The sequence below is a fragment of the Hemicordylus capensis genome, chromosome 4, assembly GCF_027244095.1.
Source record: "Hemicordylus capensis ecotype Gifberg chromosome 4, rHemCap1.1.pri, whole genome shotgun sequence".
In the NCBI taxonomy this organism is placed as follows: domain Eukaryota; kingdom Metazoa; phylum Chordata; class Lepidosauria; order Squamata; family Cordylidae; genus Hemicordylus; species Hemicordylus capensis.
The window spans coordinates 321,020,493-321,037,382 of NC_069660.1; the positions used below are offsets into that span (position 1 = coordinate 321,020,493).

Genomic DNA, 16,890 nt, shown 5'->3' on the forward strand with positions numbered 1-16,890 from the left:
GATGACCCAGAGACCAGCCTGGCTGCCGCATTCTGAACCAACTGAAGATTCCGGACTACGTACAAAGGCAGCCCCACGTAGAGCGCATTACAGAAGTCCAGTCTGGAGGTGACCAACAGATGTACCACAGTTTTGAGATCATTGATCTCGAGAAACGGGCGCAGCTGGCGTATCGGCCAAAGCTGATAGAAAGCACCCCTGGCCACCGCCTCAACCTGAGAAACCAGGGAGAGGTGTGAATCCAGAAGTACTCCCAGACTGCGAACCTGTTCCTTTTGGGGAAGTGTGACTCCATCTAGAAAAGTTCTGACCCCGCACAATAAGTACCTCCGTCTTATCTGGATTCAGCTTCTGTTTATTCTCCCTCATCCAGCCCATTACTGCTTCCAGGCAGGCATTTAGGGAGGATATGCCAGCTCCTGAAGAAGTTGACATGGAGAAGTAGATCTCTGCTGCTCTGGGTCCAAGGGCGTCTCATGTGTGGGTTATCTTGACCCACATGACTCCAAGGCAGGACTATGATAATTAGCTTAGTTTTTAGGTTTGGGAGGAGCAAGCCCCTCCTCAGTGCTTTTAGTCCTGGAAAGGCTCCAGGCAGCTCTCTCTCTCAGCACTCAGGCACTTTTACTTTCATGTTCTCTGTTGCTGTGTTTGCTTTTCTTGCTTCTCTTTCTCCCTCCTATCTGACCCTGCTGCTAATCCTAGCGATTCCTCTCTCCTCCCTTTGTTCTCCTTATCTGTCCATGGGAATCCTAATGATTTTATGCAAAGACTCCCCAGAGTCCTACAAGTGCGGATGGAGTGTAAAACTAGCTGGCCTGCCTGCTCCTCCTCTGCCGCCAGCGACTCCGCCCCAAGCCCTGTCTGCCGGTGAGCTTTTATTCCAGCCGGAGGTCTCTGGAGCAGAAGGATGCCACTGATCAGCTGTGCGGGGGGGGGCGTCCTGCAGCAGCAGGGAGCACGGAGCCGATGGGCGGGAAGCGGTCCGAGCAGCGCCTCCAATACCACTCTCCCTGGACCCCACTTGCCGTCCAGAATTTGATTTTGAGTACCCGCAACCCCCGTTCGCCCGGGCAGCCATCTGGGGTGCGCGGAAGGCTGGTCAGACTCCTCTCCTGCCGGCAATGGTGGCCTCGGGCTCCACGGCCCCAAAAAGGCGCCAGCAGCCAGATCACGGGCAGCTATGGAGGGCGTGTGACCAGGAGTCCAGCCTCGACGGCACCGGAGGAACTGGTGAGCTCGGCCCATGACTACAGGGCGTACTGATTTTGGGGTACCTGGGCGATCTCCTTATCCAGTCGAAGTCACATTAGTCAGCCCAGGAGGACCGCAAATGCACACTGGAGCTGGAGGTCCACAAGGTACTGGGCTCACGTCTCTCGCCGTGCATGGACCTGCCCAGACTCCTGGGCCTGATGGTGCTGAGTCTACAGCTCGTGCCCTGGGGGCGCTTCCACCTGAGACCTCTCCAGTGGTTCCTGCTAACCTACCATGCAGACATCGCAGTGAAGTCCAACAGACGCGTCGCCCTGCCACAAGATATTCTCCACTCTCCGCGCTGGCGGACCACCACCCCACACTTGTCGGTGGGGAACTAATTCCTGGATCCTCCTAGGATCATCATTACCAGAGATGCCAGCAGGAGGGGCTGGGGAGTTCACTGCCAATACCGATCCGTCCAGGGCAAGTCGTCTACACTGGAGCGTCTGCACAGTATAAACTGGCTGGAACTCCGCCATTCGACTAGCCCTGCAAGCAGAAACACCGCTGCTATCCACAGGGCGGACCACTGCGTGGCTTCCTCGATGGCATGTCACGTACAAGGCAACCTGAACACGGTAGCAGACTGACTGTGCCGCCCAGATCTCCTTCCAGGGGTATGGCGCCTACGACTGAAGGTTTCTTTTTTCTCCACATCACGGAATGCTTCGACACACCAATGGTGGATCCGTTGGCGACTCCAGTGAATGCACAACTGCCTCGCTTCTTCACGAGGTTCCCCAGCCAGCAGGCAGAAGCGCTGGACGCACTATCCTTGCCATGGCCTGAGGACCTGCTTTATGCGTTCCCTCCCAACCTCCCGTACTGGCAGGTGTCTTACGCAGGGTCAGGCTTCTAGCAGCACAACTCATCCTGGCAGCCCTGTATTGGCCACGGAGGCTGTGGTTGCAGAGATCAGCAACCTAGCCAAGGAACCCCATCTCCCGCTTCAGTCACCCCAGATCTCTTGCAGCAAGGGCCGGTCAGGCACCCAGATCCAGGATGGATCCAGGATGGTTAAGGCTAGCTGCCTGTAAACTGAACGGCGGCCGCTAAAACAACATGGTTACTCAGCTTCAGTTCCCAACACCACACTAGTGTTCAGACGGCCATCCACTAACAGGATATACCAACCTACACGGAGAGCCTTCCTGTGATGGTCAGGCCACCAAGGGGTCTGCCTCCATGAATACCTGTTACAGTTCCTGCAAGACGGACTAGACAAGAGGATCTCCGCAAATACCTTAAAAATGCCAAGCCGCCTCTAAAGGTGCCAGGCAGCACCATCTTCATTTCGAACGTTTCCTGAAGGGCGCTACTCTCCTGTCTCCTCCAGGGGTCCATCATTTCCCTTCCTGGACATGACACACTGCCCTTAAGGCTCTCCGGGGCCCTCCCCTTCAGCCCTGGTCCTCCATTCCATTCCGCTTTCTCTCCGTCAGACTGGCATTCCTTGGGCCATTACCTCGGCACGCAGAGTGTCTTTAACTCAGGGCCGTATCTGTACATAAACCTCGGTGTATTTCCGGAGGACTCTGTGAAGCTGATTCAGACCCCCTTTTTTCGCGCAAAGTAACCTTCCTCTTCCACATATCTCAGGATGTTATTTTGCCCTCCTTTTGCCCCAGACCGGTTCAGCCGGTGGAAAAGGCTTGGCATAAGCTTGATGTCCACAGGTACTTTAGATCTTGATGTCTGCAGGTGCCTTAAACCGCCTTGGGATTGTTTTAATGAAAGGCGGCATATAAATTTAACAATAAATAAATATATAAATCTGACATAGAGTGGACAAAACACATGAGCATCTCTGGGTCCCCTTTTTGTTTCATTCTTGCCTCGATCTATAGGACAGCTGGTCACACCCGCCACCATAGCTAGTTGGCTTACGGCGTGTATAACTCTGGCTTATGAATCACAAACCTCAGGGCTCCCACCCAAATGTCTGCCCACTCTACTACGGCAGTGGCCACTTCAATGGCTTTTTTCTACTAACGCACCCGTCCAGGACTTTGCAGAGCAGTAGCTTGGCGGGCGTGCTCTAAGTCTACTGGGTGCTGTGAATTAGATGTTTTTGTGTCTGCCCAGGCAGCATTCAGGAGGTCGGTCCTCCAGCAGGTTCTTCCTGCACAGTAGTCGCTGTCACCCTCCCTGGTTGCACTTAGGGCTGTGGTATGTCCCCACACGTGAGACGCCCTTGGACCCAGAGCAGCAGAGAACGGAGCATTGGTTCCTCACCATGAAGGCTCCTTCTTGCTGTGGGGTCCAAGGGCGTCTCGACCCGCCCTTCTGGCCAACGCCTACTGCCCAGCGACTGGAATAGTACTTATGTGCCACATATATATGTAGAATTGTAGCTTAGTTATTTGCTTGTGTTTTTTGACTTGTTATTCTACCTAGTGTTTTTTTACCAGTTTCCTGTTTCATCGATGTACCTTTCGCTTCTGGTACTAAAAGAACTGAGGATGGGCTTGCTCCTCCCGAACCGAAAAACTAAGCTAATTATCATAGTCCTGCCTTGGAGTCATGTGGGTCAAGATAACCCTCACGTGAGACGCCCTTGGACCCCGCAGCAAGAAGGAGCCTTCACAGTGAGTAACCAGTGCTCCGATCTGGGTGTCATCAGCGTACTGGTAACACCCGGCTCCAAATCTCCTGATGATCTCTCCCAGCGGTTTCATGTAGATGTTAAAAAGCATTGGAGAAAGTACAGAGCCTTGAGGGCCACCATACTTAAGCTCAAATCTCGAAGAGCAACAGTTTCGAATCTACACCATCTGGAACCTGCGAGAAGTAGGATTGGAACCACTGTAAAACAGTGCCTCCCACCCCCAACACTCTCAGGCGTTCCAGAGGGATACTATGGTCGATAGTATCAAAAGCCGCCGAGAGATCCAAAAGGACCAACGGAGTCACACTTCCTCTGTCAATTCAGTTACCAGTTGGAGATCATCTATCAGGCTGACCAAGGCAGTCTCCACCCCATAGCCTGCCAGAAAACCAGTTTGAAATGGGTCTAGATAATCGGTTTCCTCAAAGACTGCCTTGAGCTGAGAGGCCACCACCTTCTCGATTACCTTGCCCAGGCTTGGGAGGTTGGAAACAGGCCTATAATTGCTCAACTCTGAGGGATCTAATGCAGGCTTCTTTAGAAGAGGTCTAACGATTGCCTCCTTAAGACAAGGAGGCATCCTGCCCTCCCTCAGAGAGGCATTTATGATTTCCACCAGGCCACCTACAACAGCCTCCCTGCTAGATCGAACAAGCCATGTTGGGCAGGGGTCAAGAGAACAAGTGGTAGCCCTCACCTCTCCAAGCAGCTTTTCCACATCCTCAGGAGTCACAAACTGAAACCAATCCAGTCGAATCACATAAGAGGAGTTGTCGGACACCTCCAGTTCAGACATCAAATTAACTGTGGAGTCTCCATCTAGATCGGCCCGAATCTGAGAGGCTTTATCTGCGAAAAACTCTTTAAACACGTCACAGTGGGTAACTGATGACTCCAAATTCTGGTTCGGGGGGGGGGAGATACTAATCCCCTCACAACCCTGAATAACTCCGCTAGACGTGAACTCGCAGAGGCAATACGGGCAGAAAAGAACCGCCTCTTTGCTGCACATATTGCCTGAGCATAGATCTTTAGATGTGCTCTATGTTGCCATCTGTCAAATTCGAGTCTTCCTCCACTTGCGCTCCAGTTGCCTACCTTGCTGCTTCAGCCCCCATAGATCTTCCGTATACCAAGGGGCCGATTTTGAAGTGGGTCGCAGCAGGAGACGCTTGGGAGCAATAGTGCCTACTGCCCTGGTGAGCAAGTTGTTCCAATTCTCAGCTGGGGCATCAACAGGATCACTGGCAAAGCCAACATTGAATCCCTCCAAGGCTTCTTGGAATCCCACTGGGTCCAATAACCTCTTCAGGCGGACCATTCTAATAGGTCCCTCGTCCCTGCGGAGGTGGAAAGTGGTCGTAAGTCCAACCTTAACCAGATGGTGGTCTGTCCATGACAATAGGGAAATCACAGGAGTCCCCACCCACGGAACACCTCACTGATCAGAGTAAAAGACCAAATCAAGCGTGTGGCCTGCAATATGCGTCGGTCCAGAGACCACTCGGGATAGGTCCACTGGCTTCAATGAACTCCTGAGCTGCCCCGGACAAATTGGTCCCGAAATGAACATTGAAGTCCCCCAGCTCCAAGAGTCTGGGAGACTCCAGCGCGAGTTCCGTGCCCAAGTTCGTGAGCTCAGTAAGGGATTCCACTGGGCAGCGGGGCAATCAGTACACCAACAGAAGTCCCAATCTATCCCTGGTCCCCAAACTCAAGTACACACATTCAGTATGGTCTGATACCCTAACAGGGGCCCTGGTAAGGGAGATGTTATCCTTATAGACCACAGACACCCCACCTCCTTGCCCACGTCCCCTCACCTGCTCCTTTACAGAATATCCTGGCGGGAGAAGCTGGGACCAAACTGGGCCACTAGCCTCCCCCAACTTGGCCGAACTTAACCCAACTTTAGCACAGGCTCTGATTAGCAGTATAAGAAAGCAGGCTTTTTGTCCTAAGAGTGACCTTGCCCAGATTTGTGAGTCAGAGGAGCTGCCTAAGTGGGGAAGTTAGTATATGTTGCTGCTAAGAACTTTAGAAGGGTTTCGACATAGGCAAGACAAAAACAGGAAAAGCACAAAATTGTAAAGTGTGACTCCTGGCACCCGCAGAGCCCTGTGGGTTTCTTTGGTAGAATACAGGAGGGGTTTTACCACTGCCATCTCCCAGGCAGTATGATGCCTTTCAGCACCTTCCTATATTGCTGCTGCGGCCTATAGGTAACAGACCTGCGAGGATTCGAACCGGCAACCTTCTGCTTGTTAGTCAAACATTTCCCCGCTGCGCCACTTAAGGAATATAATATTCTATGTGGAGTGGACCTGATCGTAATGTGTGTGTGATCAGAAGCACTGCCAATCAAATATGATAAGCAATTTTTGTCATCCAGCTGTCTGCTCAAGGCATAACATGGATTGTGTCACATTGGATCTCCGACACAGGACCTGTCATTCCCGACTGGTTGTCGCTGCCTTGCTGTGCATGCTTGAATGGTGCTAAGGTAGAAATAAAGGTGCGTGTGTGTGTTGGGAACAGCTTGCCAAGTCTCCTCACTGCCTGAGGCCAACTAGAGAGGGTTACCCAAACGAACCTCATTTGCTGAACTGGGTGCTTCGTTTGGGCAAGGCCAAGTCCATTTGAATCACCCCTTACATGTAATTAAATTAAAATCTTTTTATTGCCTATTTCTAAACCTGACAAAGGAAGAACTCCTTTTGTGGAAAGCGGGAGCTGGACACACACTAGCCCGATTCAGACATTATGCTATACCAGTGTAAACCTGTCTGAACACTCTGACCTGTGTCAGTGTCCCTGTGTCCAGTTTAAAAGTGAGCCTGGCTACAGGCCCTTCCAACGCAGGGCACAGAGAGGGTGTGCACTTCTGCACCAAACCGCCCAGCCCACTTCCTGCTTCCCACACAAGGATCAACTTGAGCTTGGAGTTAGCCTGACCCCCACCCTCACCTGCCCGGACTGGGAGCGCACACCAGGTAGATAGAAGATAGATAGTCTGTAGATAGAAAGCAGGTGGGTGGTCAGCAGGGGAACTCCAGCCCTAGTTAGGGTCCTGTGAACAAGCCATTGTACTGCACCCTCAAATGACTGCAGAATTGCCAGTGGGGGGGCATTCCAGGAAGAAAGACCACTATACAAATCCCTTATGGTAGTTGGTGATGGGAGAAGCCAGAATGAACGAGCAATTCACAAGCAGTCAATAAAATGCAGCAGCAAATACATTAAAGGCCAACCGTTCAAAGCAAATTGAACAAACTTTTTCCAAGAATAACCTGTGACATTATTTCACATATATCAGACATACCATCGTATTGTAAAGGATAACCCGCCTTAGCATGGGTGTTAAATGCCCAAAGTCCACTCTAAGAAGCAAAATTCATGCTATGTTTGACACCCTATAATACTGTAGATAGAGAGCAGGTGGGTGGTCAGCAGGGGGAGCCGGAGGGGCAGAATAAACCAGGTCGACCTACGTAGCTCCAGGAAAGCAAAACCGAAATCAGGAGGTGTGCAAATTCCTTGGTGTGACAGTAGCTGCTGGGGGGGGGGAGGGTGCCGCCAGTGGCAGGCTCCAGGCATGGGACTCCCGAAGCTGCCCCGGCTGCCCAGCCCAGCCCTCGGAGCGTGCTCCCTGCTCCCCAGGGTCTCCCCTTCCCTGCGACTGACACGGCCGTCGGCGGCTACAATAAGCTGCCTCTCAACAAAAGCTCCCCAAAGCGGTTTACGTGGAAAAACCAGTAAGAAATAAACAGAAGCTGGCCCCAAAGGGCTCGCATCCTAAAACGAAGCACAAGGCAGAGCCCAGCAACCACCCCCACCACTGGAAGCCCCACCACTAGGGGAGCCACAGCAGGAGAGAGTCGGGAGGGGCAGGAACCAGTTTCCTGGTGGGGGGGCTACCTTTAAAAGGAGCAGGGAGGGTGCTCATCCCCAATGCTGTCTGGGGCAGCAAGGAGGTACACCGCCGCCCCGCCCCAGCAGTTTTGAGACAGTGCTGGTGGGGGAAATGCACTGGGGTGTGTGTGAGCCCCCTCCCTGCTCCTTAAAGGTAACCCCCGCTGCCAAACCAGGTGAGTGTCAGTGTGTGCACATCCTTAGGAGGGAGGGCCTGCCTTCATCTCCAAGATGCAGAGCGGCTTCCCAGAGGGGCCTGGTGGGCCTCTGTGGGGAACAGGATGCTGGACTGGAGAGGCTTCCTTGGGCCTGATCCAGCAGCAGGGCTGCTCTTATGGAAGGATGCTGGGCCAGCTGCTCTCTCCCTGCTAAACAAGAGATGCCCCACTTTGAAAGCTGCCTCTGAGCTCAGTTTGCAGCAAGGACGGCAGCTGCCCACCCGGGAACGTCCCGCCACTGTGTGGCATCATGTAGCAGGCAACAGTCATGGGCTGGAATCAGGGACCCACACTGTATTCAGCGTCATGAAATTGTCAATTTCATCCCATGAAATTGATTGCCGGGACATTTAGAACCAACCAACGGAAGTACTTTTTCACACAATGCATAATCCACTTGTGGAATTCTCTGCCACAAGGTGTGGTGACAGCCAACAACCTGGATGGCTTTAAGAGGGGTTTGGATAACTTCATGGAGGAGAGGTCTATCATCGGCTACTAGTCAGAAGGCTATAGGCCACCTCCAGCCGCAGAGGCAGGATACCTCTCAATACCAGTTGCAGGGAAGTCACAGCAGGAGAGAGGGCCTGCCACTTTCAACTCCTGCCTGTGGCTTCCAGCGGCATCTGGTGGGCCACTGTGCGAAAGAGGATGCTGGCCTAGATGGAGAGCTGGTCTTGTCTTGTGGTAGCAAGCATGACTTGTCCCCATAGCTAAGCAGGGTCCACCCTGGTTGCATATGAAAGGGAGACTAGAAGGGTGAGCAGCACTGGAAGAGATTCCCCTCAGGGGATGGAGCCACCACTCTGGGAAGAGCAGAAGAAGGTTTCAAGTTCCCTGTCTGGCAGCATCTCCAAGAGAGGGCAGAGAGATTTTCCTGCCTGCAACCTTGGAGAAGCTGCTGCCAGTCTGGGTAGACTGTACTGAGCTAGAAAGACCAAGGGTCTGACTCCAGTATATGGCAGTTCCCTATGTTCCTATGGGCCTTCTTGGGCCTGACCAGCAGGGCTGTTCTTCAGCTGTGATGCTTTGGAATAAAGAGTGGCCTTTTTGTGTGGAGGGAGGCGTGGCGGCTGCTGGCCATCCTGGCATTCTGGGAAAGAAGAGGGCTTTTGTCCCCCATCAGCTCTGGAGCGGGACCAGCAGCTAGCCCCGCTTCCCCGGCCAAGAGCAGCTTTGACAGAGGAGAGGGGGCCAAAGGGAAGAAGATCCTGAGATCAGCCCTGCTGGATCAGGCTCAAGCCTGTCCTGTTTCCCACAATGCCCCCCCCCCCCGATGCTTCTGGGGAGCCCACAGGCCAGGGCCTGGGCGTGCCTCCCCTCTTGGGAGGGGCGTGCACGGAACCAGCGCGGGGCTGCTTTGGGCTGGTGCAGCTTTCAGGGCGGGGAAGGATGCACTTATCCCCCCCCCCCCCGCGCGCGTGTTTCCCCCCTGCCAGCGCTTGGCTCCATAAACATCCCGCTGGGGCGGCAGCCAGCCTCCCTGCTGCTGCTCTGCTTCGCTAGGTTTCCTGGAAGTAAGCCGGAGTTGCGGATGCACCTGTGCACGGCGCGCCCTGAAAGCGGCACACGCAGCCTGCCCTCCAACCGGCTGGGCGCCGCTCTCTGCTCTCTTGCTGGGGCTCCCCGGCAACTGGGATTCGGAAGCATCTCCCCTCTGAGGTGGGACTCGGGGGCCGGGAGCCCTCAGACTACATGCAGCTCGAGAGCATTAGGACCCAGGAGAACGTTCCGCCGGGCAACATCTAAGTTTCTATTTCTCCGAAAAGAAACTTAAGGGCCTTGCAGCCAGCCAGCCAGCCAGCCTCTGCCTGCCTGCCCAGAAGGGAGCCCAAGGAGAGGCTGGGCCAGCAGGACTCCCGGGCAGCCCCCTCTGTCCTGAGCATCCCGGTAGGTACCTGCAGGGAATCTTCAGGGAGGGGCAGGGAAGGACCGGGGTGGGGAGGCTGGCCACCGCCCTGGGCAGGCAAGGTGCCACAGAGCTGCCCCCCTCCCGCGGCCCCTCTGTGGGGGCAAAAGGATCAGAGCCTGAAGGGGCATCCTTTGCCCTCCGTGCCCACCTCAGGGGCTTCAGTGGTAGGTAGAGAGATGCATCGGTGGGTCTCGCCACAGGTCCTCACACAGCCCGGCGCAGGAGAACCAAATGCTCTCTAGCCAAGGGGGTCGGTGCTGCCTTTTCCACAGCAACAAGAAGCCTTGACTCGATGGCTGCACTCAGCTACCCCAAGCAGGGCGAAAACACGCAACTGGATGCTGGGCAGAGTCGCCTTCTCAGGGACTGAGATAAAGCCCGTCTCCTCCTTGTGCGCTTGGCCCCGCAGGCTCTCCTCCTGCGGAATGCAGACCAGCTACTGACGGGAGGGAACCATAGAAGAGGCAGTGGGGGGGGGGGAGGGGGGTCTTCAGTCTAGGGAGCCAGCTCATTCGCCTATTGTTGTTGTTATTTATTTATTTATTTATTTTATTACATTTCTATCCCGCTCTTCCTCCAAGGAGCCCAGACCGGTGTGCTACATATTTGAGTTTCTCCTCACAACAACCCTGTGAAGTAGGGTAGGCTGAGAGAGAAGTGACTAGCCCAGAGTCACCCAGCTAGTTTCATGGCTGAATGGGGATTTGAACTCGGGTCTCTCCGGTCCTCGTCCAGCACTCTAACCACTACACCACGCTGGCTCACTCTTGGTGTCTTTCCCTCAAGGCGGCTTCTTTCTGCTCTCCTCTTCTTCTTTGCAGCTTCTTCTTCAGCCTTCTTCCTGCCAACACAGAGACTTGGGGCAGAAGGGAGCTCTGAGCAGGGGCTCTTGGCAGCCCCCCCCCGCTCAGCCTGTGCCTTGCCCCAAAGATGGCACCCGCCCCCCCCGCTCTGTCCCTAGCAATGGGTCAGAGGCTCCAGTTCATGACGAACCAGGAGCTGACCGTTCCTTCCAGGGCATCTGGAAGGAACAAGGTGTGGGGGCAGAAGATTCACGGGATACAAGCAGCCTGCCCCTGCCCCCCCCCCCGCCCCTGGATCTCCGCCTGCAGGACTGGGCAGGGTCAGGGCCGCTTGCGTGAGCTCCAGCCTCTTGCCCCCCGGTGTGCTGTGGGGGCGGCAGGTGTGCACCCAGCAAAGGGCTTGCAATGAAGCGGCTGGGAATGCCAGCGGGGGAGGCCAGGCCAGAGCGCACCCTGCAGCTGAGAGGACCAGGAGGAGGCCGGGAAAGGTGAGGGGACCGGCCAAGGGGGGTCCTGTGCACACGCTCCAGGGCTGGCTGACGGAGCCGTGTTGGCCGGACCCTGTGCAGCTGGCGTGGGGTGCCAGGAGCCGCTGCCAGTGGGTTGTGCAGCGGGGTCAGCCTCTCAGAGGTTGCCAGCTGACTACCTATTAATTGACCCGGGTCAAATCTTTTCAGCCATGCCCTGGAGCCAGGAATGCCCCCGTGCAGCAGGCCGCTTCCTTCACTTTGACCTCTTTGTGAGGGTGTCCTTGGCTAGCAAGGCCAGGAATGAGCCCCCCCCCCCCGCTCTAGCCCAGCTCTGCAGCAGTCGGGGGCAGACTGGGCAGCACAGCAAGCCTTCTCCTTCTGGCTGCTGCTAGCCCAAGTCCACCTGCTAGAGCGACAGGCCTCCCCCAAGAGGACCAGGAGCTCAAGCAGTGGCCAGGGGCAAAGGGGGCTGCTGAGGGGGCCGTCCAGGAGGACTCCCCCACCTGGCTTCCTGCAGGGACCAGGGAGCATCTCCTCCATGCAAGCCAATCATCTGCTCTGCAGGGCTCCCGCCCATGAGAGGTTGGACTCTGGTCTAGAAATAATTTGATTTTTCATAAAAGAACAAATGCCCTTGTTGCACAGGAACAGAGAACTACCGCAATTTGTCTTTGCAGCAGTATATGCAGCCCATGTCCACGTTCTGGCTGTCCCAGTAAAGCAGGAGTCCCAACGTTGAGTCTCCAGAGGTGACTGGCCCACGCCGGGCAGCTCTGAAGAAGCATGTCTGGGCTGAAGAGGAGCTGGGAGGACTGGCCCGGCAGAAGGCCCAGAAGCCCCCCACCGCTGCCGCCACCCTACAAAGCTCCCAGGCTGTCTCCAGAGCCAGGACCCAGCTGGAGGCAAGAGCCCGGGGACATCTTTGCGGACCTGGAGAGGCTCTGCAACCACCGGCCAGGGCAGCTCCTGGCTTTCTTGAAGAAGCACACCGGCCAGCTGGAGAGGGCCCTGAGCAGCCCAGGCCTCCGCCCGGCCAGGGTCTACATCCTCCTGCGGGTGGTCAAGCATGTGCTGGAGGAGTCCACAGAGGCCGCCGTGGTCCAGCCTGCCTTGGATCTGGTGCTCCAGCCAGGATTTATGCTCCGGAGCCTGCTGGGCTTTGTGGCAGATCTGGAGTCCTTCCGCTGCAGGGAGGGGCAGATTTCCCAGGAGGTGATGGGGGACACGGTGGCCGCCCTCCACCACTTGCTGACGGCGTCTCCTGACCAGGCGCACACTTTGCTGTGCTACCCCGTGGACCTCCTCTGCTCCACCGTCCAGAGGCTCCAGTGCCGGGGCTTCCAGTTCACGTGGGTCACACAGAAGCGGCTCCGGGACACCAAGAGCCTGCTCGACCGGGCCTTCTGGCCTTCTGGCGAGTCCGGCAGCAGGGCTCTGGCAGCGCCAGCAAGCAGGGAGGACTTCCACCTCATCCCCGTCTTCCCCACGCCAGAGGACATATTTCTGGAGCCCACCAGGAAGCTGAAACCCAACCTCCTCTCAGGCAGGTACAAGAGCGACCTTGACTACCTGGACACACACTTCCGCCTCTTGCGTGAGGATCTGATCAAGCCTCTCAGGGACGGGATCTCATCCCAGTTTGCCCTCCGGAGCCTTTTCTCAGACTCTCAGAAGCCAAGAGGGGAGCTACGGCTTTATCAGGACGTCCAGCTAGTCAACGTGGGTACCTCGCTGGCGGGGGCCACTTACCTGGCCAAGTTCCCCTCCAAGCAAGGTGCTGCCCCCTCCTTCTCTCCCAAGCAGCTTCTGAGCGGCTCCCTCGTGTGCCTCCTCTCCAATGACTGCGACCACATGCTGTTTGGGACCGTGGCCAGGCCCGGAGAGAGGGAGCTGCTCCACGGGGCGGTGTGGCTGGACATCAAGCAGAGCCACAGCACCCTCCTGAGGCTCATGAGGAGTACTACGAGCTTCACCATGGTGGAGTCGCCTGCCTTCTTTGAGTCCTATCGGCACGTGCTAGAAGGGCTGCAGGAGCTGGACACGGCCCACGTGCCCTTCAGAAGGTACCTGGTGAAATGCAGCCAGGAGATCGCTCGGCCCTTATACCTGGAGCAGGAAGCGGTGACCTTTGACCTCTCTGCTCTACAACATCTGGAGGGTGAACAGGAGGATGTCGCGGACAGCCCTAAGGTAGGCACAATGAGAATCCAAATGGCGAGAGCCAGGGGCATCGTCTGGGCATGGGAAACCCCCCCCCCCCGCCACACACACACACCTGTTGGGGTTGAGGGTTGCCAGTCCTGTTCCACGAACGGGGCGTGGGGGGTGGAGGTCGGGGGGGGGGATTCCCAAGGATGCTGAATGAGGGTTGATAAATTCTTTATTCATTCATCGCCTGACCCATTTTGAGCATGAAATTGTTCTTCCTCAGAGGCCACTGTAGAAATAATTTATAGAATATTATACAAAAAAATTATAAGTATTCATATAGAGAGAGAATCATAAATTAGAACTTCTGTATTAGAAAAGTGTATCAAAGATCTCTGCATGCTAAAACTAAGTTATAAATAATCTTACAGCAATATAGAAAATGATAATATATTGCTGTAAGATCATTTATCTTTTATTTATGTGATTATGATGTTATTTATTTTATGTGATTATTTATCACATTTTATGTAAGATAAATGTTACATTGTATATAACTGTTTTTAAAAACGTTCTCTCATTAATCATTTATCTTGTCTGCAGAACTCATTCTGATTGTTACAAGAAAATAACCAGTCTTCAGAATGAATCTCATATGCAAGGAACGTTTCTCCAACATTCATTCAGCATTGTGGGAATCTGACCCCCCCCGCTTCTGTCTCAGTCCAGTCTTTGAAGTGGGGCTGCTGCTACCTTCTATGGCCTCCTCCTCCTCCTCACTCTTCCTCCTCCTCCTCACTCTTCCTCCTCCTCCTCCTCACTCTTCCTCCTCCTCCTCCTCCTCACTCTTCCTCCTCCTCCTCACTCTTCCTCCTCCTCCTTCTCCTCACTCCTCCTCCTCCTCCTCCTCCTCCTCCTCCTCACTCTTCCTCCTCCTCCTCACTCTTCCTCCTCCTCCTCCTCCTCACTCTTCCTCCTCCTCCTCCTCCTCACTCTTCCTCCTCCTCACTCTTCCTCCTCCTCCTCACTCTTGCTAAAAATGGCAGGCCCCAGAAGGGGAAGAGTTGCTGCCAGCCAGGGACAAGTAGAGGCTGGGAGGCAGAGTGCAGTTCCAGGGATGAGGGACCGTAAAGAAGGAAGTGGGAGGAGGGAGCTGGCTGGGGGGCATGTGTGGGGCAGGCCGTGGACCCGAGAGGAGGAGGGAAGCAAGGCGTGGGGAAGCCAGTGCAGCTCTGCCGAGAGTGCTGGAGTGAGAGACCGGGCAGACCTTCGGCCTTCGCAGGGACATTGTCCGTGCACCAGATCAGGAGTTGGGTCACCGTTGGAGAGTAACCTCCTAGATGACTTCCCTGGGAAGGGCAAGAGCCTCCTTGAAGCGGGAGCAGGAGGTCAGGGAAGGAGACTGACCTGCCTCGAGTGTCGCCGCAGGGAGTTTCAGAGTGATTCTGCTAAAGTCCCCCTCAGAATGTGCTTGTTGGGGAGGGTCAGGATCCTTCACAGGTGCTAAAATTCTCCAGCTGGGGGCATTGACTGTGAAAGTGTCCCCACATTTCATCTTGGGGGGGCTGCCGGAAGAATGTCATGGTCACGGACAGACTTGCTAAGGCAGCAGCAGGACCAGTCTTCTGCCTCTCCCGCTGCCCCCCCGCCCCCCCCCCCCCGCCAGGCTTTCCACCGATAAACCTCTGCCTTGATCTGGGAAGCCTTGTGGTGGTTGTGACACAAGGGTGAGTTGCAGGGCTGTGCCCTTGAAGGAGAGGCTGAGCTGAAATAATGTTGGGTGCACCGCGGGGGAGTCCGAATATTCCAGGGGGGTCTTCAACACACCCTTGAGCCCTGGAGGACTGATGGTCCCCACAGAATTCCTCCAAGAGCCGGGGGGGTGGCGGGGTGGGGGGTGGCAGGCCATTCCCTTGTTCCTTTGCCAGAACATCCGCGGAGACATCAGGCAGACACCCACGAACAGCCAAAGGTGATGCCAACTCACTGGCTATCCTGTTCCCAGTAAACCAAGGGTGGTGGGTCAAATGGGCCCCGTTCGTTGCTCGTGCAGAGCGTGGTCCTGGAAATGACTGAGCAGCAGCACTGTGGGTCCAAATGCCGTGCAAAGCTTTATTGATGACACATGCGCGTAGGGGCAGGAGAGGCTGGAAGGCAACTCGAAGGCCCCGGACCAGGGATTCTCAAACTTGGGTCCTCAGGTGTTATTGGACTTCAACTCCCATGGGGATTATGGGAGTTGAAGTCCAATAACACCTGAGGACCCAAGTTTGAGAATCACTGCCCTGGACGGAGGCAAGAGAGTGGTTTTTATACAGTGGAACAAACAACATGACTAGGCCAGTTATTGGTATTGGCAAAGAACAGAATCGGGGACATTCCAGGAACATTCCTCCTAAAGGACAGTTTGTGTTTTTCTCCTTAAGGCTTATCAGGGTGGTTCTCCCTCCGCCCAAATCTGGCCTCCTCCTTGTTTCTAAGTCTATGTTACCTACAGCAATTATCACAGCAAGAAGGCCAAAAAGCAAACGGCCATACAGTGGATTTTCTATAACACAAGTATCACAAGAGAAATAGACCCCTTCCTTGGCATGGCCTGGGACCCACAGCTCTGGTTTTCGGATGGCCAGGCCTGTCTCTGGAGGAGAACCAGCACAATTCTTGGCAATGCAGACCCCCCGATGTCTCCCTAATTCTAAGTGCAGTTTTTAGATGAGTCTGCTCTATGAGGCGATCACCAACGGTCATCATCCAAACACTGTTTCCTTGTTGCGGCTGATCTGGGGGTTTTAAGGCCAGGGGAATGGGGTTTTGTGGGGAAATTATTGTCATAATCAGCCTTGCTCGACTAGATTGGGGTCCTAACCTTGGGTCCCATCATCCCTGGCTACAATGTGGGTGATGATGGGAGTTGTAGTCCAACTGCAGGTGGGGATCCGCGGCTGAGAACCCCTGGAGGAGGAGGAGGTTTGTGGAACCTGGGCTCTGAAACAGGGGCCCCCACAGAACAGCTGAAGGCTGCTAAATCAGGGTCATTCGAAGCGTGACTTTAATCACGTCATGGTCCCTGCTGTACTTGCTTTCCCCCCCGGTAGGTGGTATGTGAGAGAGGCCCAATCTGGATTGGGATCAGCCTGGTCCCTATTATTTTTATTTCTTGTTTACACAGTCAGACAGGTGTTATTTTTATCCAGACATCGAGTCCTTCCCAAGGACCTAGGATGGCTGAATTTTACTGTCGATGTTGTTGCTGTTGTTTTTATTGTTGTTGTTGTTTACACAGTCAGACAGGTGCTATTGACTGGTTTGTTCTACCCAGACATCGAGTCCTTCCCAAGGACCTGGGATGGCTGAATTTTATCATCAGTGTTGTTGCTGTTATTGTTATAGATATCGTTGCAGAATATAGGCTGTTCCCAGTAAAGTTGCTTTTTGTAATTGGCTGATGGTGATTTCTGTGGCCCCTATAGTGTTGAGGTGCTCTTCAAGGTCTTTTGGGACTGCACCCAGGGCGCCAATTACCACTGGGATTATTTGGGTCTTTTTCTGCCACAGCCTT

General features: G+C 54.7%; 1 protein-coding gene across 1 annotated transcript in view; it reads left to right on the forward strand.

Annotated features, from left to right (window-relative positions):
- Positions 1–9,589: 9,589 nt before the first annotated feature.
- LOC128323263 (NFX1-type zinc finger-containing protein 1-like) overlaps positions 9,590–16,890 on the forward strand; it is a 43,997-nt gene continuing 36,696 nt past the window's right edge. The window contains exons 1-2 of the mRNA XM_053245991.1: positions 9,590–9,888; positions 11,861–13,514. Coding sequence (XP_053101966.1) covers positions 11,967–13,514 — 1,548 coding nt within the window. The 5' untranslated portion in view covers positions 9,590–9,888; positions 11,861–11,966. The remainder of the gene's footprint in view (positions 9,889–11,860; positions 13,515–16,890) is intronic.